We start from the raw sequence: 27,516 nt of genomic DNA, 5'->3' as shown, positions 1-27,516 counted from the left end.
CTTCTCCTCCATGCTGTGGAGCTGTTGAGTCATCTCCGGGGACCTCATGCCAGTGGATGGGCTCACCATCGGGGTGTGGGAATTCCGTTTCCTAAACCCTCACCAAAATGGGCTGTTTGCATTGTTTTTTCTTTTGCCATTTTGGGTGAAAATAAATGGCATCTAATTGTCATTTGGACTTTTATTCTTAAGTAGGATGGTAAATATTTTTCCTACTTAATAGCTGTCTGTGTCTTTTATGAGATGTTGTGTGCTTAGCCCTTTTTTCCATTGGGGTTTTTGTTTTTCTTGTTACAACAATTCTTGCATAAAAATTACATGAAACTTTTCTTTTAGTTTTCTCAGAGGTGCTATAAATATGTTCCTGTTTTCGTTTGTCTTTTGTTGCTTTTGTTCTGTAAGAGTTTGTTTGTGCTTCACCACTGCAGTCAAATCTATTTTTCCTTCATGAGTTTATGTTGTGAAATGGTTGAAACAGGCCTTCGATCCCAGTAGCTCACCTCCTTTTCCTCCCAGTACCATGGTTCTGCACCGTTTATGTTTAGTGCTCTAAAAAACATCTCACCATATTGTTCAAATGGTCAGCAGTTGTCCCCTGAAGAACCCATTTTCCCCGTCAATTGGCAGCATAGTGTTTCTCATTTACCACAGTCTTTACCGTGTGACAGGGCAGATGGCAGTGCCAGCCCCCGAGGTGGAGGTGGAGCTGGGTATTTCCTGTTTGTCTTACGCTGGGGGTGGGGTCCCGGGGGTCTACAAGAACATTTCAGTTTGGAAAGTGTTTCAGAACCCGGGTCCACGGTTCTCATGCAGAGCTTTTCTCTCTGTTCTGGGGACTGCAGTTAAGGGGGCCATTGACAGGGAGGCGTCTGTGTCAGCCTCGGACTATGGAAGGTGAAGGGCCCGGAGGAGAGGGCGCAAGTGCATTCGGGCACTGGGAGATGCGGTGACCGCTGGGCAGGTGACCTGTGTTGGGGACTCCGTAGAAAGGACGGAGATTGGTCCCAGGGCCCCGAGGCCGAGTCAGTGCTTCCAGCTGCCCACTGTCGCGTGGGCACTGTATTCGGTTACCCAGAGATTTATACGGCCTGACCTTCCCTCTTGGGGAAGGCCTCGAGCACTCTTTCTGTCAAGTGCATTCCCATTTAGTCGTAGAAAAGCAAACGAAAGCGTATTAAATTGACTTAAACTCATTCTGAACCTAGCAGTAATCCTCGGACACCTATATTTGCATAATTAGATGAGTCATTTTACGGGGAGTCTCTCGATGTTTCGGTGTTTTGAAATCAGGAAGAAAATTTATGAGAGTGCTGAAAAGTTTTTGTTTTATACAAATAAAAGATAAAGCTATTAGAATACTGGAGAAAGTACAGGAGAATATTTGGATGGTGAAATATTTTCTAGGTTGGGATCAAAGATAAAAATTTGATTATAGAGGTTTTTATCTAAAGCCTGTACACCTCAGAATAACCTCACAAATACAAATTAGTGCCAATGATAAACTGGGAAAATGTTGTCTCTGTGACAAAGGGTTGTCACTTTAATAGCTGTGAGATGACATGTCTGGTGAGATTCTATGAGACAACACTTAAGCTGCTCACACCAAGGAGACCTGCCGTGGAACTTGGACTGGAGAAAGGCCCCCCTCCCCGCAGGTAGGGGTAGGCCTTCCTGGAGGAGAGGGCCCTTGGTGCTGTGTCCGCAGCCAGCGCTCTGGCCAGCAGCTGCTGTCCCTTGGCCTCATTCTTCTTCACATCTCTAGGGACATGTTTCCTACAGATGTGAATGAAGGTCAAACATTGACTTAGCAGATGGTAGCAGAAACCGGAAGCAACCCAATGCCCAGTAGTAGGGAGCTGGCTTGTTAAATGCTACTGTTCTACATGACGTGCAAAAGAGCCCGAAGCCATCTGACATGGTGACAAAAACGTGAAAAAATAAGAAAAATGAATGTGCATACACACGTGTGTGTGTGTCCTAGAAAAGAGGCTCAAAAAATGTACTTTCGGGTGATAGAGATTATTTCTGGGTGGGGTTATTTTATACATGTAAATGTATCCTTCCTTTTGTTTCTGTTGTCTTTTTTCCTTCAGTGAATATGGATTGCTTTTGTGATAGAGTGATCTTAAAAGAAGAACTTGATGTAAACGGGCCTCATCATAACGGAGGCTCATAGGCCTCATTCCCACCTACTCCTTTTCATCCTCTCCCTCTTTTAAGTATAAAGTGGGCTTCAGAAACGGGCCACTACTGTGGGGAGCAGTAACTTGCAGCCACAGTTCAGCAACGTAGCCCAAAGGGGCCTGGGCCCCTGGTTGGCCTTGGGGCCTGGAGGCTACAGGGCCCCCTGGAGTGCAGCCCGGCCCAGAGGGGCAGAGGCCCAGCCCCCAGCACCATCCGTCAGGCCCTGGGTTTTGGTAGGGGGTCTCTTCGGGGTGAAGTGGGTTTTACCGGTGAGGCCAGTAGGGTGACAACACACTTCTGCGCGGGTGACGTCACCCGGTGTCCGAGGTTGAACACGCTTGGAGATCCTGCTGAATGCCGAGTAAGCAGTGGACCCGGGGGCTAGATCGGGTGTGGTTAGGCCTTGGACAGGCTGTGATGGGGCGAGCCTGTGATCTCTCTCTCTCTGCGTTGCAGCCCCCCAAAGTGAAATGCTTGACCAAGATCTGGCACCCCAACATCACAGAGACAGGCGAAATATGTCTGAGGTGAGTCCCTCTTCTTTGCTGCCTTCTGCATGTGTGAGCGCCTGGCTCTCCACCCTGTTGCCTCCCGCAGGATTGTGAGGCTGGGCCAGGATAAGGAGGGTTGGGAACGCGCCCTGGGGCTTTGGGCTGCGCTCCAGGTAGCTCAGTGGTCGCGGTGCCCTCTGGTGGCGGAGGACGTATAGTCATTGCAGCCTGCACCTGCCCCAGTGCTCCCTCTGCGTCCCCTCCACGTGGCTGAATGTAGCTAAGAGGGAACGGTATCCTGAGGAAATCGGAGGGCAAGTCTTTCTAACAGTTCTCTGCTCTTAGTAAACAATCGTCACCTTTGAAAGACAGGCAGTGTAAAATCTGACTGCTCCTGGCCTAGCTGCCCGGATATCAGTCTGCCTTTTTCCTTTCATGCAAGTGCAATCAGTACCCATTCTCCCATTTCATTCTGTACGTGGTGCCCTGTTTCATGCCAGCCTTATTTTTTATAGAAAGTTGAAAGTACATTCTAGAAGAGTGTACCTCTTTAAAGGCATCTTCCCTTTTAAGTACCTGTTGGGTAAGTATGGAAACTGTAAGACTCGTGATCTTCAGTTTCGGGGCCTAAACGCCGTCTGGCCCACCTTCTCCCCGGGCTTTGCGCCTGTGCTTACGTGCCCCTGCCTCAGTCAGAATTAGCACCTGAGCGCGAATTCCTCGTCGCTTTTGCTGTCTGCCGAGAAATCAAATTATTAGCAAAACATGACAGGAATTTAGCAGATGGTGGTTTGCTCCAAAAGGCGGAGACCTTCGGTGAAAATCAGTGATAGATTTAGCCACCTTATGATTTAAAATACGAAAACAAAATAAAAAAAATCAGCTGGATTACATCCTTCATGACAGTTCTTACCTTCAGTATGAAAAAGACAGTCCGCTGGGGCAGCGAGTGTTGGTGCAGACAGGTGGCACACAGAGGGAGCAGGTGGGTGGGTGGGAGGTGGCCGGGGGTGGCCAGTGTCCTTGGAACTGCTGTGCACTGATCAGGGCACCAGTGGGATCTCATCCAGCAATGCCAGACTGAGTTCTTGCCAGAAGGAAACCAGCCGGTCCATTTTTCAAAGTATGGAATGATCATCTATATGAGAGTATAATGTGTCTTTACAGTCAGTGGGACAGTGATGAAAATGACTCCAGTCCACCTAAGGAACGGCCCTCACAGTACTTCCGAAGCCTGTGTGACCTTCCCTGGACGTGGTCCTCCCATCCCGGGGGGTGGGGGCACCAGCCAGGATTTTGTGCTAATCTGCCTTTACCCTTAAATTTTTGAACAGCTGTGGAGACGTGTGGCAGGAGCGCACATGGGTGCCAGCCTGCGGGACGGAGAGGTGACACACCTCCCTCGGGGTGTTGAGGCTTTACAGGACTTCAGCATTGAGCTGCTGCACAAACAGGAAGTTCTGAGTGTCACTTGCTCCCGTTGTCGTTGCTGTCACCCCCCCCTTTCTGAATGTTAAATGGACGGATGCTGTCCACTGTTGTAAGCGTGCTTTAGCCCAGCGTACAACCTTCGTGTCCAGCTGCGATGAAAGGCCTTGTGTGCTGTAGTAGAAAGTACGGCGCAGATGCGAGCATGTGCCCTGCCTCGGAGGTGGAGAGGCCATGCAGGGGGGCAGGAAAGGCGTTCCTGGACACGAGACGCTGTGGCCATGGCACACCTGTACCTTGCGTGGCCACAGGCTGCTCCCTGCTGACTGCTCCGCCTCTGTGTCTGTTTCAGTTTACTGAGAGAACATTCGATTGACGGCACTGGCTGGGCTCCCACAAGGACGTTAAAGGTAGGCTGCGATGCCATTGACCACAGCCCTGCCCTGGTAACCAGCCACCTGTAGGAGCCGCGATGGCCTGTCTGTACTGTCCCCAGCAGCAGCCAGGCCACCCTGCTCCCTCCTCCCCTACCGCCAGGGACTGCTCAGCCAGGTGCTCGGCCCAGTCAGGTCCACGGCCCCCGTTCTCCTGGCTGGAGGGCAGCGTCAGGTCATTTGCTGTCCCCTTAGCCCTTTACTGTCTGTGCTTCAGATCATTGACAGCCCTTCGTTTCTTTCTGTCCCCCTGCCCCCGGCCTGTGAGAGTTGTCTCACCCCTCAGGCTGAGGAGAGTTGCCAGGAATGGGGAGACAGGGAGGAGAGAAGGGGTGGGTGTGTGTTACACTGCGCAGAGGACAGGTGTGCCCCGAGGCGAGGGCTTTCCTGGGCAGGGGCTGTGGACAGAGGAGCCACCGGCACTAAGGAAATGGCCCCGGGGCTTCCGCCGCGGAGGCCTGAACTGCTTTCCGGGCGCGTCCCAGGTGCCCACACGAGGCCACTAGCTGTGGCTTCCCCGCAGGGTTTGCTTCACTGGTGCCCGGAGGACACGTAGTTTCTTCGTGTTGCCTGATGTTTTTATTAGACGTAGTCAGCACTCTGGGTAGTGTTCACTTAGTACACGGCTACTGGGCTACTGACTTTGCTATTGTTGGTGACTAAAGAAACGGTTCAAACAGTCGTAGCCTTTGCCCTACCTTGTGTTGGGTCCGTACCACCCAGAGGAGCACTCGCTGGGGCTGGGTTCACTTCAGCCGAACTCTGCACAAAGCTGTGGTCATCTGGACCAGGCCCGACTTCCCTGGTGACCATCCTCCCCAGGTCAGCCTGTTTGTGAAGCTCTGAGGACTGGCTGGCACGTGGCACATACCCTCTTCCCCCTCCCTCTCCCCGTCCTCCAGAGGAATACTTCCCACACATGTCAACGTTGTCAGTCCTGCACGGGTTACACAGGTTGTCCTAACTAAAGCTACTTAGAAGTCTGAGTCTGCCAGATGCGCTAACATCAGACAGAGACTGGTCACGGAGGTGCTGTCGGACGCTGTCCCTCGGGTCACCAGGGTGAGCCTGAGCAGGCCTGCCAGGCCTGGGCCCTGCCCTGCATGCATGCCAGGCTTGCTTTCCCCATGGCCCTTTGCAGACCAGCTGACTAGGCCCTGCCTCCAAAAGAACTTCTGCAGAAACCTGACCTCGTCCGTTAGAGACCATCCCCATTCCCGTCCCCAGCTCTTGGGGGAGGACGGGGGCACATGGTAGCATCACTGCCCTTAGAGGACACGGGGACCAGAGAGACATGCGTGGGTCACAGTGGCCAGCAGGTGACGTCACTGGGCCTGGGGCCAGGCCCGGTTCTGTGTGTGACCACCTCATGGGACACAGCGGCAAACTGGTGTGTAGACTGCTCCTGGGGCCAGAAAGGACTGTCAGGTATCGGGTGTCACCACAGAGGCACTTTGGGGGACACGCAGAGGGAAGGGGCTTGGGCCTGTCCCAGAGTCAGGGAACACTGCGGTCATGACCGTGGCTCCCACGAGGTGTGGTCTCCACTGCCATGGCCGCCTGGCCGTGTCCTGGGACTTGGCTCCTGTCCAGGCAGTCCCCCCCTCGGAAGGAGCTCCCCTGCCACCCCTGTTCCTGGCAGTGCCCCCAAGTTCTGCTGACACACCCATCTGTTTGCCCCCCTTCCACACCTGAAACCTGCTTTCTTCTTTCTTCCTCAGGATGTTGTTTGGGGATTAAACTCTTTGTTTACTGTAAGTATATTGACCCAAATCCCAAGTTTTTCTTGACTCCCCTGACTGCTGGTTTTACACCTCACACTAAGGATAACAGGGTGAAAGCAACACCAAGTACATTCTGACCCCCGTTTCCTGTTACACTTTTATGAGTCAGAGGAATGGTGAGATGGGAACTGAGGGCCTTTGGAGTGACACGTGGGGAGGTCACTGGGGAAGGTGAGGGTGGGAGCCGAGCATGCACACCCTCCCGCTGGAGCGGCCGCCTGACCTTCTGCGGGCACGAGGCCACATCCCCTGCGTTAGCCTCCTTCACGTGGGTGCTGGGTCCTGTAGTGGGAGCTGGCCCAGCCCCGCTCTGTCCACTCTCACCTGTAGCCCCGCCCACAACCCTCTTCACTGCCTCGTGTCCTGGTTTGGGCGAAGGAGTAGTATGTGGTCACCGACCTTTCGGCTCCAACAGACCTAAAACCTTAAGAGTTGTTCTCGTGTCGGTGGTGAGCCACCAATGAAGTTCACTGTTCTCAGAAAACAGCGTGTCACAGGCAGGGGCTGGAGGGCAGGCAGGGGCGTGGTAAGGATCTTGGAAGGGTCCCGCTGAAAGCTGGTGTGTGGATTGTTTAATATATTATTTGTTCCTTTGAGTGTTTCCTTTATTATCATAACAGAGCTTTAAAAAAAATAAACGTCGGAGACCTGTCTTTGGGGAAGTTAAAAGCTTTGCTATTGTTGGTAAAAGCCAAGGTCCCTCTATGAAAATGAGCCCATCCTCACAGCCCACAGGACGATGGAGGGGGTGGCTTCCTGGCCCAGAGACATGCCTGCGCAGCTCAGTCCCTTTGGGGTGGGGTTGCTGTCCTTTCATCTGAGGGCACGGTGTTCTTATCTCAGCAAAATAAAAACCAGCAGAGCCTCAGAATTAGACTCTTAAGTCCCCACCTCCCTTTGCCTTGTCATCTGATGTCACCAGGTGACCGCTGTAATCCAGGCAGCAAAGTGATGCTTCTTGATTTCAGGACCCCCCCTTAATCCCCAGGAGAAGGTGTGCCCAAGGTTACGGGGCAGTCGGGTGGTTCTCTCCCTATCTCGGTCGTTGGGGGCTTTGTCATTGAAGTGAGTGAAGTGTTACTTGTGGGGTGACGAGGCCCGAGCATGATTGAAACTCTGCTTCGTCGTCACGCCTGGTCACAACAAACCTTTGCGTCTTCAGCGTTGGCTGAAGAGCACTGGGAACTCACGCTGTCACTGTCACTAGCCACCACGAAGGCACAGTTCTGAAACACACCGTTTCCCGCAGCTTCCTCGGCCCTAAACCCGAAATGGTTTTGGCTGACAACTTGGTACAGGGGAATTAATACAAAGAAATGAGCCCTGGCTCCTTGGACTTTTCTTTCTTTTTTTAAAAGAAATTTGGTGCAATTTTCATCTTTCCAAGTGCTCCTAACGTTCCAAATTCTAAAGAGCCGATCAAAATTGCTGATTAAATCTGGATTGGTTGTCCCATATTCATTTTAGGTCAAATATGGGCTAAAGAAGATGGACAGTTGTGTATGTCTGGTGTAGTGTTTACGTACACTGGGTTTCTTGTGTGATGTGGACTTTTAATTTTGCGTATTTCTAGGACTTGGAGTCTAATTTTCCAAATGATTATAGAGTCACAATTTTTCTTTGTTATGTTTGTGAAATACTATTGGTCACACTCATGCTTATTTCCAAATCAGGAGTACAGCCCCCAAATCGAGCTTTTCTCCTGAGGAGAAATATGGTTGTGTTTTTAATGACCCATCTGTGGCTTTGGGAAGCAGTGAGTGATTAAAAGATCAGATCTTCTGACCCTGATTTTCTAGAGGAGATGTAGGCAGTACAGAGGTAAGACGTGGCCTCTGATCTGAAGTCCTGGTGTTTCTGGGGGTAAATGGGGAGTAGCCACTGCAGGGTCTTCTAAGATACAAAGGGGCTGGTGCTCCCTCCTGAGGCCAGGGGACACCTGCCTAATTCACTGCCTCACATTCAGTCGGGTTCCAGACGTCTTTGCTACTGGGCTTTGAGTCCGATGCTTGTGAAGCCAGTTAAAAGATAAAGGAAAAATCCAGTTAAAGCCAAAAGAGGAGCCACAGACAGGCTTAGAAAGGCCAAGTCGTTGAGAGCAAAATAAAGGAAGAAAATTTTTAAGGAAAAGGGAATGGGACTTTAATTTAGAAATGCTCATAATGAGAATTGTTTTTTATTCTCCAATTATCAAAAATAGCATTAGAAATGAATGTGACGGCTGTTAATCCATTTTCACCACTTTGTATGATTCTGTAGAATTACTACTCCCACTTCTTTCAGTCAAGGTCAGTGCTGTTACATAAAAGAACATTAGTCCTTAGTAGAATTTTTCAGTGCTCCAGGTCATTCGTTACACAATTTGCTGAACAGATTTCAGTAGCCTTGTTCATAAAACAGGAGAAAGTTCAATTCTTTCCGTTGTTTCATCGAATTTCTCTCTTTAAGGACCTTCTGAATTTCGATGACCCACTGAATATTGAAGCTGCCGAGCATCATTTGAGGGACAAGGTAAGCTAGTGACAGGAATATTCTAGGTTGGGTGTTTGGTAAAAGGTGATTACTGTCTCTTGATTAGATAAGTACAAAATTTGAAGCAATTTATAAATAATGTGTTATAAGAAATGTGAGTAGTTTCAGTAAAATGTTTGACCCAAGGTCACACAGACATGTTTTTATTAGATGTGATTGAGTTCCTAGAATTGAGTACGAGTGATTTAAACAGGCGACTTTTGCGTCACCTTAACATACAGGAATACGGAAGTGAGAACGAGCGGCACCCCGTCCAGCGGGCTCCCCGACCCGCCACGCCTCCCCATGAGCTCTGCTCGTTCACACCCCTTTGGCCCAGCATAATGGGATCGTCGTCGCTACTCTTAATCTTTAATTCCTCATTTTAAACCTTTTTCCCTCCAAGTCAATGCATAAACTATCACTCATTCATTTCAGGAACTTCAATATTCCATAAAGTGGTTCAACCATGCTTCTGCAGCCATTCTCGTATTGGTGGGCACTCAGGTTTTTCCACGGGTTTTCCCCCCAACTATAAACAATAATGCAGTAAGCATCCTTCGTACACACATTCTTATGAAGCCCCTGAACAGGCCTCGGTCGGGGCTGGAGTCGGGAGCCTGTGAGACCCTGTGAGACGAGGACGAGCCTCTCGGTGGTTGTCAGTGTCGACGCCTGGGGCACCTGGTTTGGGGGTTAGACCTAAGTGGACCGCACTGATCGGTCCCGACCTCATGTTCTGTTTCCTAACCGAGATGCCCTCCTAGTTCTCACCACCCCTAACATGGCTGGATCTTCTGACGCTGCTCCGAACAGGTAATGGTCTAAAGGTCACCCACCAGGTTGGCTCTAACTGCGGTACCTCACGTTAAGAGCAGTGCTTCTGCTTATGTAAAACCTACTGTGTGCCAGAGTGCAGGGGCGTTTAAACATGCTGTGTGGCGGTCCCCACACCCTGAACCAAGGAGCAGCAGCCCTGCCTTACTTAGCGGGCCCAAGGGTGGGCAGGCGTGCCCCAGCAGGGCGGGAGCCAATGCCACCCAGCCTGTGCCCTGCACGGCCCGTGTGATGGGCACAGCAGGGCCCAGTGAGCCATGCAGTGGGCCTGGTTGGGCCCAGGAGGCCGGCCAACCATCCGGCCAGTGTCCTCCTGAGGAGGCCAGGCACCCATGTGAGCCGGCTCTGGCCATGGGCCGCACCGTCACCCTGTCCTCACGGCTCCCCACTCAGCTTGGCGCTCAGCCTCCGCCCTGCCTTTGGGGGGCCTTGGATGGCTTGTGTGGCCTTGCAAAGCCTTGGTCTGTCCACTGCGTTGACCACAGCACTGACAAGCCCTTACAGGTGTGCTCCTGGGCCCCCGCCTCTTCTGGGGGCCCACTCATGCTGTGACTCCACATGTCATGGTTGCTGAGACTCAGTGTCGTGGTGGTGAGACTCAGCCCTTGTGGACTAAAGCTTGTCATGTTGCGCACGTGATAATGGCAGGGAGCGCTCTTCCAGAGCCCAGGAGGGAGACGGTACAGATTGTCTTGCATTGTCTGAAATGGGGACAGACTTACACCTCATAAACTTAACCCCACACACTGGACCTAAAGTCCTCTGGACAGGGATGCCTCCACGTGAATTCTGAGACATGCCCCGCCCGTGTCCTGATCACAGTTACGGAACTTTCCGCTTATTTTGTATTCATTATTCATCCCAAGTGTGACTGGTGGCCACCTAAGTGCCAGTGAGGTGCTCAGCGCTTAGGAGAGAGCCGTGGACAGACAGTCCTTTGTCCCTGTGGGGCGTACCTTCTGGTGGGAGGAGAAAGAGCATAGCTAAGCTGACAACACAGAAGTGGGGCCTGGGGCCAGGGAGCCGGGGACGGCTGGGGGGACGGGATTGTTGCTGCTGCTGGGGAAGGCCTTTCTGGTAAGGTGTGAATACACCTGATGTGAACCAGGTGGATCTTAGGGAACGTATTCCAGAGTGACAACAGCCAGTGCAATGGCCCTGAGGCAGGAATGTGCACCAGGTGTTCAGGGAAGGGTACAGAGGCCATGGGATTGGGGCAGGGGAGCAGGACAGTGGCTGTGTGGCAGCAACACCGAGTGGCCCTCCCAGGTGCCAGGCACTCCCACCTACTTCCCAGAGTGCACCTGTTCTGACAACACGAGGGAGGGGCTCTTGTTTTCCCTGATTTGCTGCTGAGGAAGGTAAGAGACTTGCCAGGAAAGGGGCAGAGCCCAAGATCTGAACCCAGGCGTTCTGGCTCCAGAGTCCATGGTCTTCACGAGGGTCATGCTCTGTGTGCCCTAGTGTAGAAGGGGAGGGGGAGGCAGCGGAGGCCTGAGCAGGAGGCTTCCTGGAGGCCAGGACTCGGGGCTTTATTCTGGGTGGGGTGACGAGAGGAGGGGATTGAGGTTAAGCAGAGGCACCTTTGGTCCCGAGGGCAGGACAGGCTGGGGGTGCCTGTGGGGCCTTCACTTCACGAGCAGTGAGCTCTGGCTGTGGCCCCTCAGGAGCCGGCAGAGCTGTCGGCTCTGCTCTGTGGCCGTGGCCGTGTGAGTTTTGCAGCCCATCTTTGTGGATGAGGGCTGTGGGAGCCTGAGTGCAGCCCCGTGGACAGCTGTGACCACACACACTGGTGGGCCTCACTCTCCCCATCTGCAAAACGAAGGGTCTCGGGGTCCCTTGTGCTCCGAGCGTCTGAGCGTCTGTTTGTGTCCCCATCCCCGCCCTCCTGGCACACAGTGTCTCACACACAGTGGGCACCCGGCCTCGTGCCAACTCCGCGGGCCTCTCCCATTCCCGCCGAGCTCCGCGGGGCCCCCTTGTCCCTGAAGTGTCACGCCTCCTCACTGACTCGCTGCTCCTCTTGCTTCCCCCCCACCCCCTGTCGCCCGCAGGAGGACTTCCGGAATAAAGTTGAAGACTACATTAAGCATTATGCCAGATGATAGCAGGCGAGACGCAGGACGCGGACTGTGTGTCAGAAGTGTGTCCGGCTCCCGCCAGAGGGCGCCTCCACCCCAGCCCTCGGCCCCCTCTGCCCACTGGGCCGTCCCGAGGAGGAACCTCTTCACGACCGCCCATTGTAGTCGGGGTTCCGCATAAACACAGCAAGAAAATGTGTCTGGGCTCTAAAGAGTTGTCTGCTTACCTTAACATGTTTACTTTGTTGAAACTGTGCTGTACAGGCTGTTGAGATTTGTGAGAAGTTGTAATGAACTCAGAATTGAAGCTAGAGTTTGCTTCTTCCCCTTGTCCCTCCAAATCACTTCCCTGCACAAGTGATGCAATGATGCGACCCGCGCAGCTCGCCTCTTGGCGAGAAGAAGCCCGCGACGAACGGTGATTGGACACAGACTCCCAGCTCCTCCCACTATTGGTGGCCCTGCCTAGGTGTCGTGAAGCTTCCTTCCGGGATGCAGTCATTCACTGTAGATCTCTTACGAAACGCATATTTTATTTAATGTAAGTATATTTTGGAACAGATTTGTAATTTGTACAATTTAATGCTTTAATTATTTTTTTCCTATTCTCATTTAGTTTGTATCTTCATTGTATAGAGCAGACAGAAAGATGCTGGGTCAAGCAACTATTGAAGAGAAATACAAAGAAAATATGAAAGACACATTATTCTTTCTGTCCAAATGCAACAAGAATTGGGCTTTTAAAAGTCAGCTCTTAACTTTCAGGTCCAGATGGGACAAGAAAGTTTTAGAACCCTCTGAAGCTAGAGCTGGATGATTTGAGAAAACAAAAGGCAAGGCGCCCTTTCCTGGCTGGAGCCAGACGTGTGGGGCTCGGGTGTTGTGCAGGGGTCATGGGAGCCGCTGGGTGACGCCTTAGCTACTTACCAGAGAGCCAGAGCCTTGTGTCCTGAGGGACAGGAGCGATCCCTCGGGAAGCAGCCAGACAGCGCCTGGTGCCACTGACTGGGCCTGTGGACTTGTGTTTGCCGTGGCTCCAGGCTCACCTGGGCCGTGGAGGGCAGGGGTGTGCAGCAGTGCCGAGCCATGCCGGGTCAGATGGATGCCCTGCAGAGCAGGAGCCGCGGAGAGGGGTGGCCTTACACAGCACTGAGACAGCACTGAGCACTGAGACAGTGAGTGCGATGCAAAGTGAGTGTGGGCGGCTTTGCCTGCGCCTGCCCAGCCCTCTGCACTTGCTGACAGCCTCCTTGGGCCTCTGGATTCCCCGGGCTGCTCTGCTTTTCTTAATCTACCATGTAATCTCCCATTGTGAGATCGGCCTGTCCTGGAGATTGGCGGGGGAGGATGTAGGCCGCACTTCTGGTCTGTGATCAGTAACTCTGCCCACTGGGCCTGAGAGTGGCCCCTGGCTGACGGGCCACACCTCTGGTACTCCGAGCGGGAAGGGTGCGGCTGCATAAAGGGCCTGGCAGCCTCTGAGCGGAGCAGTCCTGCTCCCGAGGCCTGGCAGAGACCCTGCTGTTACTCAGTCCTAATTGGAGCTCTGACCTGTGTCACTGTCCCGCCGTGGGAACTCCCCAGCCGGGCTCTGGGCCGTCCTCTGCTAGGTGTGTCAGGAAGCCAGCAGCAGACCCGCCCGCATGCCTGATTCCGCCCTGTGACCCGGGCACACAGTTCCCTGCCTGACAGCATCCCCAGGCCTGAATCCTGGCACGTCTCACAGTGACCCTGAGGGCGGATGAAGGCTACACAGTGGGTGGGCCAGGTGGAGGGGAAGAAATGGTGCCAACACCTGCAGTTAAGTGGAAACGTGCATCCAATGTGGATAAAGGACTGCCCTCTGGACTGGACTGAAGGGGTAACTAACACCTGTTAATTCTGACCTCAAAACAACAAAGATGCTTTGCTTTGTCAGGGATCAAGTAAGTCTTCAGAAACGACCTTCCCACAGAACTGGAGCGTCCCTTTCTGTCCTGTGGAAACCCTGTCTTAAGGAGCACCCCCAGCTCTGCCCATTGCTGTGGGCATCTGGTGGGGGCTGTGGGACCCTGACTTCCAGGCTTTGTGGTTTCTTGGGGTCTCCTCCCCACTCTGAGGCCAAAGTAACATTTGTGGCTCCGGTCCGTGTGCCCCACCGACAGGTGATAGGTGATGATTTCCGATCTGCCAGGGGTGGGAATGCCGAGCCTCTGGCTGGAGAGGCCGGCCCTGGGGACACGGCTCCTGGACAGCTCGGATGTTAGCTGGGCCCCGTGACGCTAGTACTTAGAATTTGACATGTCAGCTGCGTGTGTTCCAAGCACACTTAGGAGGAAAGTGCCAGGGTAGCTTTTCAGAAGGAAAGGGCTCATCTCCCCTCTTACTGTCCCCCACACATGCCACCTGCAAGTTACCCCCTTTGCAATCCTGGGGAGGCAGCGCTCGTGACATGAAACATTTTTAAGTGGACGAACATAAAACAATCCTGGAACAGACTACACTGGCAGGGAAAGAAGCGTCTGGTTACGGACTACAAGTAGTGACTGACATCTAGTTGGAATTTTTATATGAAAAAAATTTTGATCATCAAATCAGCAACAAGTCTGATGTTAATTGGAATTTGCTATTATTTTTGCAGTTCTTTAAAGGGTGGGTGGGGAGACAGCGCATCCCTGGGGATCGGTGGACAGTGTCCTTGAAGACCTCTAATACATATCAGGAAGAGGGGGTCACCACTGCCTGGTGTGTGCCCTCCTCGGTCTTGTTAAGCTTGATCTCAGCACCAGGGCTGTGCCATCTGTTTCTGTGGCTTTAAAAAAGGCATGCTGGCTCTGCCCTCAGGTGGCCAGAGAGAGGGCGCAGGACTCTGCTGAGCCTGGCCTGGTTATGGCCACGCCACAGGGAGGGACAATGTCGCCTCTTGCACCCCATGATATCTTTCCAGGTAAGTGTGCAAACCCCGGGAATGTAACTAAGGGCAGAGGAAAATACATTTATGCTGGCAAATACTAAGGTACCCATTCCTTTCGGACTGTACAGCAGTGCTTTAGCTACTGCAAATGGCCGGGGCCAGCTCTCTGCAGTTTTCTACATGAGATTCATGCCACAGCAGCAACCTGGCTTGCTCTACAGCAGGTGGAAAGCACACACAGCCCTCCCTCCAAGGCTCTCAGATGGCTTGGAGATGAAGGCAGGCAAGTGGGCATCTCGTGAGGTTAACCACGATCCACGCCACTGCTCCCTGGGGCCTGCACTCAGCAACACCCCAAACACAGATGAAAACAACGGGGAGGCCAGGGCTGCAGGGAGGAGGGAGGTGGTCACACCTTTCAGGATGAGCGAGGCTAAATGAAACAGCAGAAGGATGGAATTGGAACTGTAATAGTAAGTCCACAGCAGAGGCTTCTGTATTTTGGGAAAATACCAAAGATTAAGGCAAAATACACGTACAAAAGCTGAAAGAAGTCATACCAGCAGACTAGCACCAAAAAAAATCCCGCACAGTCCCTAGGCAAGAGGAATGGCCCCAAATGGAAATGCGAAATCACCAGCACTGAGGACACTTGGGGCCAAATAATGCATTGCTGGGGGGGCTGCCCTGTGCACTGAGAGATGTCCAGTAGCATTCATGCCTCTACTCGCTAGGTCCCAGAAGCACCCCCCACCCCCTGCCGTGACAACCAAAATTGTCTTTAAACGTTGCCAGATGTCCCCTGGAGGGGAAAAACACTCCCAGTTGAGAATCACTGTATTGGACATTTCTTCTGTGTTTTTCATCAACTTTTGAGCTATGAGAATTCCTGTGCTCGGGCATTTCACTCACTAATTCTTCAGTTATGCCTGCTCTGTTCAGTCCCTTTACTGATTTTTAATAGGTTTTGTTTTTTAGAGTGGTTTTAGGTTCATAGCAAAATTGGGGTGAAAGTAGAGTTCCCATAGCCCCTGCCCCCTTTAGGCACAACTCCCTGACTATGGACATCTCACAAATGTAATGTGATGAACCTCCAATGACACATCACCACCCCCCAAAGTCCACAGTTTACATTGGGGTTCATTCTCACACATTATATGGGTTTCATTCTAATTCAGTAACACAAACGCCTAACGTACTCACCATTGTATACAAAACAGTTGCATTGCCCTAAAAATCCTCTGCCTGTCCATCCCTCCTTTCCCCTTCCTGGCAGCTGCTAACTTTCTCAACCTTTTTAAGAGTTGACTGCATTCTCCGCGCTTTCCTGTCCCATGTGCCTTAACTTTCACCTCTTCCCCCAGTGCCCTCTGAAATTTCTCTTGCTAAACTCACCAGTGCCTTAATTGTGACTATACAGTAGACATTTCAGATGACTTCAGTTCCCACTTCTATTTTGATATTCGTTAATTCTTTTTCCTCCTCATTTGACTGAAGTTGGGCTCCTGTTACTTAAATTTTGGTGTGAACTTTATTCGGTGCATTTGACAAGAAACGAGCTCCGTTTGCAAGCAAGAATGAAGGGAAATAAAGAATGTAGAAATGTAAAGACTTCAGTGCTGGGAAAGACAACTTCTGGACCCCAAAGGAGATAAGAGTGAGGAAGTCTGAAAAGCCAACTAAAATTCAACTTAAAGCATTCCTGAATTCAAATTCTGCTCCATCACCACCCTTGCGAGCTTGGGAAAGATGCTTTCCTGTGCCTTAATGTCCTCATATGTGAGGTGAAGATAACAGTATCTCCTTGATAAGAGTTACTAAGATTAGTTTGAATATATGAAATGTGTTTAGAACAGTGTGGGGACAGAGTCCCAGAGAGCAGTTTCCAGGCTCTCGGGCTGGCGTGGGGAGGTGCTGGCTCAGGTAGTGAATGACCATCAACTGTGATTGGTTGGCCATCAGCTAATAACTGGTTAACCAATTGGCTACTGATGTAACTACAGGGCTGTGTTGGTTGGTTGGTTGGTTGGCAGGCAGAGAAGTGAATGGCGGACTGCGGATCGTGTGGCTCCTACTGCGTGTGTCTCCAACCCAGCCGTCAGAATATAGTGGTATGACTTCCCTACCTATGGCTCCATGAGTGTTCCTTTTTGGCCTAGCCACATCCTGCGCTCTCGTGGGGAGCGGGAGCTGAGACCCCGCAGGCCGCCCTGCATGACAAATGGCGCAGTGAGCAGGGTATGGTGCTGGCCAAAACCTACCGAAGCATGGTGGAGCAGTGTGTGCGTGTGAAAGTGCAGTTTCAGAAGGCCCGAGATGAGTTGTGCCGGGAATGGGAGGCGCGGTCTGCCTGGGAGACTCGAGCCTCCACATGGTACACCTCCCTCCTGGCCACAGAAGGCGTCACCTTCCTTTTAGGAATGTGCTGCTGCTATAGGCTTCGAGGGTTGCGGACATCGTGCACTGAGGCCTCCACCCAACTGGACGCCTGGCACGATGAGCAGGATTCTGGCCAGGTAGGAGTGGAGTCTGACTCTGGGCAGGAGGACGTGTGGCCCCCACACAGTGTGTGGTGCCCGGTGGCCACTGTTCTCAGGAGTTGGATCCCCAAGGAGAGGGTGGGAGGACATGAATGGCTCTCCGGCCAGCGTGGAGAGGGCCTGGCAGGCTCTGGCTGAGCGGTTGCCGGAGGAGGCGAAGGCTACAGCCAACCATGTGGGCTGGATGTTCCTCACGACCTTGAGTCTCAACACGGAAAGTGCACATAATGAAATGGCCCAGGTGCCGGACCAGGTGTCCCAGTTGGAAGCACTGGAAGCCCGGGTCCGCCTGTTAGAAGAGGGGCCCCACAATGGAGACTCTGAGGCAGAGGCGGAGGAAGCGAGTGGAGACAATGTAGCTCCCAACCTCCAAGCCAGGCCAATCTTGAAGCAAAGGGTAAACCGTGAGCAACCTTTGGGCCCCGGGGGTGTTGCTGCAGGCAACACAGCTGTGACTGAGTTCACAACCTACACCCCTTACACTCCCACTGAGTTGCAGGAGCTGGGGAGGCAGTACAGACAGAGCCCTGGAGAGCCAGTCTCAGCTTGGCTACTACATTTATGGGATGAGGGAGCAAACAACATTCTCTGGTCCCCAGGCGAGATGGAAAAGCTAGCCTTCGTGACAGTGCATCCGTCCCTGCGACAAAGGTTACAGAACTGCCATAGGTTGGCCCAAGACCAGGGCAACCACTCTCTAATGGAGTGGCTCACTGCTGCGGTACGCACAGTATGGGGACAGGCTGGCGAGCTGCCAGACACTGTGAGTCAATGACAGTCATATACGGAACTTACTCAAATCATCCGTGAAGTGGGTATGAGGCATGCTATTTTCAACCCTAATATGCAGGGGCCAGACCACAAGCTTTTTACAGCTAGCATGAGGGATCTGGTTATGGATTCTGCACCTGCGAGTGCTTTTGGATCCTTGGTCGCCATTCTTACGCCCTATGTGAGGCGGCGGATCCATGAAGTTACCTCTGCCATGGCCACCCTAGGGGATGTTGAAAGCCGGAGGCAAAGGAAGTTAAGACAGGACGCCCGAACAGTTAAGGGGCGAGGTCGCGGGCCTCAGAAAGTAACACGTGCACAGATGTGGCGTGATCTCATGGCACCAGGGGTCGATCAGGAGAAGATAGACCGACAACCCATTGCACTCTTGTTGGAACTTTGGAAACAGTGGCGTCTGGAACAACAATTCCGGAGAAGCCTAAAGGAGAAGTCTGGGAAAGCAGCGTAACCCGTGTCCCTCCAGGACTTCATGAGGCTGCTTGAGGCCGACTCCTTTCAGCTTGATTAGGGGTGGGGCCACAGTACCTGGTCAGAGGGAACGAGCAGGGACCAGAGGCCCCATGTGGAACTGTCCATACATTGGTCCCCTTCTAATGTGCAGAGGGTTTTGGCCCTAGTTGACACTGGCGCAGACTGCGGTCTTGTTTATGGGAACCCAGAACTGTTCCCCGGACCAGCAATCTGTGTTGATTTCTATGGGGGAAAGACTGTAACTGTAAAAGCTGTTTCCTTACCACTGGGTATAGGAAGGCTTCCCCCTCGTACCTACAAGGTATTTGTCTCCCCCGTTCCGGAGTATATTCTAGGGGTGGACATGCTACATGGCCTCAGCTTACAGACGTCGGTAGGAGAGTTCCGTCTCCGGATCTGAGTGGTGAAAGCGGTGACATGCGGGCATGGTCACCACCCTCCTCAAGTGTTGCCACAGCCCCGGCGCGTGGTTACAGTGCGACAGTACCGCCTGCCAGGGGGACAGGAGGAGATTGGTCGTACAGTATTGGAATTGGAGAAGACACATATTGTGAGGCCCACACACAGTCCCTTTAACTCCCCAGTATGGCCTGTCAAGAAGCCAGATGGGACCTGGCGAATGACTGTGGACTGTAGGGAGTTAAATAAGGTGACGCCACCTTTGCGCGCAGCAGTACCTTCAATACATGATTTGATGGATCGTCTGTCCGCCTGGGAACATATCACTACGAAGTGGACTTGGCCAATGCTTTTTTCTATGCTTGTTGCCTCGATTGTGAGGCGAGACCCTGGAGGGGTGGAGTGTGGGGACAGAGTCCCAGAGAGCAGTTTCCAGGCTCTTGGCCTCGCCTGGGGAGGTGCTGGCTCGGTGAGTGAATGATCAACTGTGATTGGTTGGCCATCAGCTATTACTGGTTAGCCAATTGGCTACTGATGTAACTGCGGGGCTGCGTTGATTGGTTGGTTGGTTAGCAGGCAGAGAAGTGAACGGCGGACTACGGATGGTGTGGCTACTACTGCGTGTGTCTCGCCTGGCAGCCATAGAGGATATAGTGGTATGACTTCCCTACCTATGGCTCCGTGGGTGTTCCTTTTTGGCCTAGCCACATCCTGCGTTCTTATGTGGGGAGCGGGAGCTGAGACCCTGCAGGCCGCCCCCCAACGACAAACAGTATCTGTCACATTCAGGGCTCAGTGAAACGTAGAGACTGTAATTACACAAGGGGTGGCCAGTCGATGGCTCCGCTAGAATTTAAGACTGGATCTTCATCCTCTCACCACTTTCACAACTGACTCCTGTTACTGTTGACGGGATCCACGAATGTTAGTCTTTTCCACTTGACTGTCTCACAGACAACGTCCCACACCCAGCCCATCACCTTCCCCTCCGCTGTTCCTTCCTTTCCAGATGTGACGCTAACTTGTTAGTCATGGCTTCCTCACTCTCCCTCCTACCCCATGTTCAGCTGTCCCCCACTCCTATTTTTCCTTGGAAACCTATCTTGACTCCATTTTCCCTGCGTGTCCACGCCCGCTGCTGTGTTCCTCACCTCCTGCCTTACCCCAATGGCCTCCCAGCCTCTGCTCCAGGCCCTTCGAATCCACCCTCACTAAGTGATTCTTGAGTTCACTCCTAAAGTCACCTATGGAGAAGATCGAGTCACGCACGCCCAGGCCCACGCCGGACCCTCCAGCTGGGACTTCGGTGCGTGTCTCAGGAGCACCCAGGACTGTGACGCCGCAGAAGTGTGGCCCGCCGGCAAGGGGTGGGGGGCAGCGGGGTGCACGCATGCGAGCCCCGTGTGCCGCGTCCGCCACCCCCGCTATCGGGCGCCACGTTCTCTCTGCGCGGGACCAGCGCAGGGATCTTGGGGATGAGGAGCAGGGCAGACACCCACACCCCGCAACCGAGGAGACTCTGCTCCCCTCGCGGTTCCTGCCTGCGCTCCACCACCATGGCCACGCCCTCTATGACGCGCTCGGCGCCCCGCCCCCTCCTGGCCGCGCAGCCAATCAGCATTCTACCCTCCCAGCGCGGGAGGCCCCGCCCCCTCAGAGTGCCCTAGGCCCGCTGTAGCGCGGGGGTTGGCCGGCAGGGCCCCCCCAGCCAATCCAGACGAGAGCCGGGCTTCGCGGCCCCGCCTCCAGGCTACTCTCGGGGGCAGCACCGGCTGGGCCAGTTGGACCGCGCCTGGGGCGTATGGGCGGAGCTGTGCTGCGGCGGGACCGGGATGGAGGCGGCTGTGGCGCTGAGCTGCGGCGCGCAGACTCGCGTGTCAAGTCCGCCCGGCGGCCCCGAAGAGAAGAGCCCGCTGGAGAGGTGTGCACTCTGCGGGGAAGGCGAGGAAAGCCGCTGGCGCCCTCCTCCGGGAAGCCCTCCAGTCACCGCGGGGCGAGGGGTCGGGGCGCCCTCCGGGGGAAGTCTTTGGGCTGAAACCTGAGTGACATCCAGGAGTCAGCAGCACTAGTTGTGGGAACGCGCACAGCACGCCGGGAACAGGGAACAGCCTCTGCAAAGGCCCCGAGGGCAGAAGGGAGCCTGCTGGGATGCAGGGCCTCCGAGAGTGCCGAGCGCGCGCAGCTGGGCAGGAGGGGTTGTCGGAGCAGCTGGCAGCCGGGTGACCCGGCAGAGCTACAGAGCCCGGGAGGGGCTTTGGGGTGCATGCTAAGGGTGATGGGGATCTTGAAGGTTTGAACAGGAGAATGATGTAATTTAGTCATATTTTAAAGGAATTCTGGCTGCCTTGTAGACAGTAGGGAGGGGCGTGGGGCAGGGGATGAAGCAGGGAAACCAGTTGGGAATCTTTATAATCTAGGAGGGAGGGGTGCTGGCGGGAGAAGTGGATGTACTGAGGCAGAACCGGAGGACCTGCTCATGCATTGGTGTAGGGAAGGGAGGGATTAAGAAAGATGCCTCCCAGGCTGCTGGCCTGAGCTGGGAAAGGGGGGTGAAGACTGGGAGGCGCTAACAGACCACCCCTTCTTCAGCCTGCTGGAACCATTTCCTCTGGGGAGGGACGGAGGAGGGGCGAGAGGTGATGTTTTGTCTTGTTTTGTCTTCTCCATCTAATTCAGAAATATGTTACATACTCCTTTGCGGGGGTGGGGGAGCGTAATTCTCTTTACCTGAATATGAGGAATGTGTGTGCGCTTTTAAAATCTGGGTCCAGGTCTAAATCAGACCAGCTCTTTCATGAGGCATTCTACTCTGGGACAGAGCGGAAGGGAGCTGGGAGAATGTCCCCAAAGGAGACTGAGTGGAGAGGAGTTTCACGATGCCTTTTTACCTTTTGGTTATGAAGCTAGAGTTCTGCTTTTCCATCCAATATTGATGGCACTTTAAGGAAGGAGCAGATAATGGAACAGAGTGATCTGCAAAGTGTTCATCTGAAATTCAGGCTGTAAATGAGCTCAGCCAAGCAGCAGGTTGAAAAGCTGCAGTCACTCACCAGGCACTAATATCTTGCGGACACTTAGAGGAACTGAGAGCCTAGTTGGGGCGCTTGTGGATTTAAGTCACACCATGACCTGGGGATTCCTAACACCGGAGTGGCCAAGGATGTCTGGTCAAACTTCCCAAAGCCCCAAAGCCCTGTGCCTATCAGGTGACTTCGAACAGCTTATAGACAAGATGCTGCATTAAAACACTTCCTGACTTAAAAGACAGACAAAAAAAACAGTTTTAACAACCATGGATGGTAATTGTGTTTGAATTTTCACGTAGGTCAGTTTGAACACTATTGTTGATGTAAAAATCAGGTAAAAATGGTTACTAGTATCAGGCAGGATTACATACTATCTATAGTTGTAAAGGTTTCCGAAGGTTTTGATGTTGGTATACAGATAAATCTTACTTATGAGGGGTCTTCCAGGGGATGTGCATATTCTGTGACATTGACTTTGTCATCTTACAAATCAAGCCTCTGCTGGTGTGCCAGCTGTTGTTGTGTGTTAGTGACAGCAGTGAGGAAAGCCAGCAGAGCCCGTGAGCCCATGGAGCTGCCTGGGCTGACGGCTGTTACTTTCTGTTGAGACAGACAGTGAACAAGGAACCAATCTAGGGTGTCATGTGATGAGGAGAGAAGGGGGAAAGAAGAGTGCTGGGAACGGGTGGGTGGCTGCAATTTTAAATAGAGCTGCATGGAGCATTACTAGAAGGTCAAGTTGGAGCAAAAACAGAAAAAGTTATGGGGGGGTAGGGCTTGGTTACTCTAGGCAAAGAAAACCAAAGAAAGTTGGAGGGCAGGAGCAGCACCTCTGCCCCAGGGAGCCTGCCAGTATCGGGGAAGTGAAGAGGGAGGGTGCGTGGGAAAAATGGGCTCCCCATCATACCCAGTCTCACAGCCTTCACAGAAACCACAGGGAAATAAAGGAAAACTGGTGAAGTTACAAAAGCAAACTGGGGGAAACGCCCTTGGGAACGTGCGGCTCCCTGGGGCACAGATCCAACCTTCGAGCTGCGCTGCGGGTGAACCACCAGTGCTGCCCAGGGGTGCGTGGAAGTTTATGCAGAGGAGCAGCCTGACCTTGACCTTGTTTGCTCCTACTGATATGATCGACAGACAAGTGCAGCGGTGTTTCCGTGCTCCATCTGCTTTTCCATATGAGGCCGTCCTTGTTTTCTTTCCTTCAGGAAGGTTTATATGGACTATAATGCAACCACCCCCCTGGAGCCAGAGGTTATCCAGGCCATGACCGAGGCCATGCAGGAAGCCTGGGGAAATCCCAGCAGTCCTTACCCGGCAGGTAATTCTAGAAGCGCACAGATGGGATGTATTGGGGGCAATTGCTCACCACATGGGATTGCTTGCTTTTGGATAGATTTTCTGTTAACGGCAAGTCTTTCACTGTAATTCTTTGTAGTTTTCCAAATTTGAAATCCAAATGTGTATGTTGAGTCTTGTTGATACCATAATCTTTAACGAACACCCCTGTCTTCCTTGCCCGGGTGAATAAGATGTTTTATTAAGAGTTATTTGTAATAACACCGCCTAGTGAAACCCTGTCACATATCTCTCAGTTGATCCTTACAAAATTTGCAAAATGAATCTCTTAAATCATCAGGATTGACCATGCTCCTCGCCTTTTTTTAAAAATGACAATTACTTTTAAAGTCTCTCCTTTAGTTATAAATGTTCTTGTTATTTATTCTTGTTTTGATGCAGCGCATTAAATTGGAGGTTTGGGAAAATAATTTGCTTCAAATCAGTAGCGTTCCATTATGTTTTACAGGTGGCAACCTCGGGTTGTACCCTTCTTATTTAATGTTTATCAGGGATAATTCACATAAACTTTCTTAACTGTGGGTGATGGTGAGCTAAAATCCCTTTCAAGCAGACCCCTGCCCTAATGCCTGTGTGCAACTTCACAAGCTCCAGCGGGCTTTCCTAGCTGGTTACTTAGTGAGAGTCTCACAGTAACTTGATAACTAGAAACGTTTTCTTTTATTTCTTTTATTATTTTTAAAATAATTTTTAACATGTTTCAATTACAGATGACATACAATATTTATATTAGTTTCAGTGAGTAGACATTTATATACCTTATGAAACGATCCCCCCATAAGTCTAGTACCCGTCTGGCACCATGCCTACTTACTGCCATGTTATCGTCTATCTTCCCTATGCTGTACTTTATGTCTCATGACTATTTTCTTAACTGCCAATTTGTACTTCTTAATCCCTTCACCTTTTTCACCCTAAAAGCATTTTCAAAATTGGGTACTAGTCATGTATTAACATATTTGTTGGTTTATTTGCTACATGTGTTCTGACTAATCATCTGGACATTTCCATGTGTCTAATCTTTCCTCTAATAAAATTAAACTTCCTGGTGTATTAGACTTGACAATATGGGGAGCAATTAAATGCCAATAAAACGCATTTGTCCTGAAGAAGTTTAGGAATAACCCTCGGGACAAACCGTGTTCTTGACCCCATGTAGCCTGGCAGTGGCTTTTCAGTTGCCTGGACAGCCTGTGTCTACACAAATTAAGAACCATAACTAAAAAATGCATGGCGATTCACTTTCTTTTGATACTCAGGTAGAAAGTCAAAAAAATAAAGGAAGGAAGACAATGACCTTCGTGACAGCATGACTTAATTACTTTCACATGATTGTGACTTAATGGTACTAATAAGAATTCCTTCGGGGGAGTTTATTTGAAGGGCGGTGCTGAGGGTGTGTGGGAAGTGGAGATACCACAGGTTTGTCTCACCTGGGCTGGGCCTCGGTGCCCTTCCAGGGGGTGATCAGCAGAAGGATGCTGAGGCCCTGCACTGGAGTCGGACCCTGAGAGAGTGACCGTGTGGACCGTGTCACTGTCCCATAGGAGAGCAGCGGCACCTGGTTCCAGTGGTAAAGCATGGTATATGACAGGACGTATAATACGGTTTCATCGTTTTCCCCTACCTGATCCCATAGACACACTTGTGTATGCGCAAGGATGGGAAACACAGCTGTGAGAAAACTGCTAGTGACAACAGCTAGAAGTCTGTTTCTCTCAATCCAGGGCCCATGTGGTCCTCAGCCATCACCAAGGACCCCAGCTCCTATCTTATTCTTCTAACCCCCTTGTGTCAAGATGGCTGCTTCAGCTCAAGCCATCACGTCAGCAGTCCAGCCTGTGTGAAGGAGAAAGGGAGGTCTGAGTCCTTCAGAGGCACTTCTGGAAGTTCACGTACTATTCTGGCTTGTAACCCACTGCTGGAGGTTGGTCCCATGGCCACACATTGGCATTAGAATTGCAATGGCAGTTGGGAAATTCAGTCTTAATTCTTAATCAATCAAAGAATTTCTTAATCTAAAAGTGGTCTTAATTCAGCAAGAACGTCACTGTAGGAAGGGAGAGTGGCAGATAGAACAGCTCTCAGCCTCAGCACAGACGGGATGCACAAATACCTCTTTCGCGGTTATCTTTGAGTAGGGGGACAGAGGGAGGTTTGGGGTTCTTTTTGTTTCCTGGTTTTGAGTTTTTCTATAATCGGCAGGCGTAGTGTAAGGAAATGAAGGCTTCCTAAAGCTACAATTTAAGGTGACATCTCTTCGCTGCTGTTCTTACATGATAACAAGCGCATGTTTTAATATAATGTGTTCCTGCTTCTTCGTCTCTGTCACTTAGGCAAACCCTTGATTGTTGCAGACAATGGGCGGGTGTTAGTAAGTGTGTCCAGTGAGTTAGATTGTCCTGCCCTCCCGTGCCCCCATCTCTGTCCTTGGGGATAAACTGTGAGGTGGGCAGGGGTAGGGTCCCAGGTGTGCAGGTGAGGGCACCCACTTTCGGAGTGGTCAAGTGGCATTCACTGGTCCCAGAGGAACCAGCTCCGAGCTCTGGGTTCTGGGCTTTTCACACCATAACCACTCTTACTGGACTCAGCCACTCCCAAGGACCTGTGCCAGTCGCATCTTCTGATGTCCTCAAGGCCCACCTGCCTCAGGATGGAGGGGCTTGCACTCATGTCCAGGGACTCAAGTCCTGCTTAACGACACGTAAACTCAGATTTCTGTGGGGGCTTCCTCTGCGCCTGCTGGAGAGAGCAGTGAACCAAACCAAGTTCCTGATCTGATATTCAGGCCATATTTCTATTTCATTGCTTTTCTAAAAAATAAGACCGTTATTATCATGTGCTGGGGGTGGAAGAGAGAGAAGGAATATTGCTGTCAAACATATGTGATGGATTTTGGTTCTAACTCCTTCTGCCAAAGTTTGATTGTGGGAAACGTGGCATCTGCAGAAAAGTTGAAATAATAGTATAATGAGCACCCGCATTTCCTTTACCTGGATTCACCAGTTATTAACACTTTCTTAATCATTTTTTCTGAATCATTTGAAAGGAAGTTGTAAATCGCTGAGCTTTGCCTCTCAGTTCTTACGCATGTGTCTCCTAAGACCCTTGTCTGTCTCACCACAGATTGTCTCCCACTCCAGAGTAAGTTGGACGTTACTCCAATAACAGGACCTAATTGCCATTCATACAATGACCTCCTCGGTTATGCACTTTTATTGCAAGTGGTGTTAGATCCTATTTGGAAATTTAAATTACAAGTAAATGAAAAGAGCAACTAAATGGTTGTTTCCGGTAGTATTCCCAGCTGTGCAAGGAGGATGTGGTGTCCCATAGCTGTGCTTTGGGGACTCAACTGGGGCAGGTCTCTGCTTACGCACAAGGAACCGCAACCATCCAGAGCCCTACCCCCTTTGACAGCTTTATTGGCGTGCAATTAAAATGCGCTAACCTGCACGTTAAAGCGTATAATTTGACAGCTTTTGACTCATATATCCCGAAAGCCATCACCACAATCAAGAGGGCACATATTTCTATCACCCCCAAGTCTCCTGGTGCCCTTTGTAACCCCTCCCGACCAGTCCCCAGGCATCCAGCGATGTGCTTTGTCACTGGATTAGTGTGCTTTCCAGTGACTCTCCGGTTTTTTGTCTGGCTTCCTCCAGGCGGCATAGTTCATCCAGGTCATTGGGTGTCTGGGCAGTGGCTTTTTCCTGCTGAGCAGGCTGCGGTGTGTGGGACCAGTGTGCCCATGCACTCGTCTGTCGATGGACTTTTGAACTGTTTCCAGTTCGGGGCTCTAATGCTGCTCAGAGTATTCATGCCCAAAACATGGGCATTGCTCTCTTGTTTCAGGTAAATAATATTTTCCATAAATACCTAGGAGGAGAACAACTGGGTCCTATGATAAGTGTGCATTTGACTTCCTGGGGAGCTGCTGTCCCCTCTCCAGAGGAGTTGTACATTTCTGTCCCCGCCGGCGGAGGTACTTGCAGGTCCTCCCGAACACGTACAGGGGTCAGGCCTTCAGTTTAGCTCTCCTCACAGGGGTAGATGGCAGCAATGTAGCCCCATGAGTCCTTTCTTAGAAGGGCCGCCAAGATTGTAGATAAGTAGAAGAGGGAAGTTTTTACAAACCAACATGTAAATTATGAAACCCATTTTTGAAAAGAGAACTCTCTGAAATGCTTAAGTGCTGGAAAAGGTGCGGAGGATGATACACCAAACTGGCCAGAGCCATTGCCCTGGGAGGACAGTGGGGGGATAAGCAGAGAAGGGCGCGCTGC

General features: G+C 51.7%; 2 protein-coding genes across 12 annotated transcripts in view; both read left to right on the top strand.

The window, feature by feature from the left end:
* UBE2F (ubiquitin conjugating enzyme E2 F (putative)) overlaps positions 1 to 12,355 on the top strand; it is a 48,131-nt gene extending 35,776 nt beyond the window's left edge. For 3 of the 4 annotated variants that reach the window (XM_033112819.1, XM_033112816.1, XM_033112817.1), the window contains 5 exons: positions 2,641 to 2,711; positions 4,456 to 4,513; positions 6,259 to 6,291; positions 8,770 to 8,832; positions 11,724 to 12,355. In XM_033112819.1, the coding sequence (XP_032968710.1) occupies positions 2,641 to 2,711; positions 4,456 to 4,513; positions 6,259 to 6,291; positions 8,770 to 8,832; positions 11,724 to 11,774 (276 nt within the window). In that variant the 3' untranslated portion in view covers positions 11,775 to 12,355. The remainder of the gene's footprint in view (positions 1 to 2,640; positions 2,712 to 4,455; positions 4,514 to 6,258; positions 6,292 to 8,769; positions 8,833 to 11,723) is intronic. The other variant, XM_033112818.1, reaches the window with a different exon arrangement.
* SCLY (selenocysteine lyase) overlaps positions 12,232 to 27,516 on the top strand; it is a 37,631-nt gene continuing 22,346 nt past the window's right edge. For 3 of the 8 annotated variants that reach the window (XM_033112815.1, XM_033112812.1, XM_033112814.1), the window contains exon 1: positions 20,637 to 20,766. Coding sequence is in view for 3 of the 8 variants with exons in the window: in XM_033112808.1 (XP_032968699.1) it covers positions 20,678 to 20,766; positions 23,080 to 23,192 (202 nt within the window). In the remaining 5 variants the exon portion in view is untranslated. Of the gene's footprint in view, positions 12,292 to 20,580; positions 20,767 to 21,671; positions 21,801 to 23,079; positions 23,193 to 27,516 lie in introns of those variants that run through there. The other 5 variants (XM_033112811.1, XM_033112813.1, XM_033112809.1 and 2 more) reach the window with 4 other exon arrangements.

This window comes from Rhinolophus ferrumequinum, chromosome 8, assembly GCF_004115265.2.
Source record: "Rhinolophus ferrumequinum isolate MPI-CBG mRhiFer1 chromosome 8, mRhiFer1_v1.p, whole genome shotgun sequence".
Taxonomy (NCBI): domain Eukaryota; kingdom Metazoa; phylum Chordata; class Mammalia; order Chiroptera; family Rhinolophidae; genus Rhinolophus; species Rhinolophus ferrumequinum.
The sequence above is the reverse complement of the archived record's forward strand: the minus strand, read 5'-3'. Positions and strand labels throughout refer to the sequence as shown.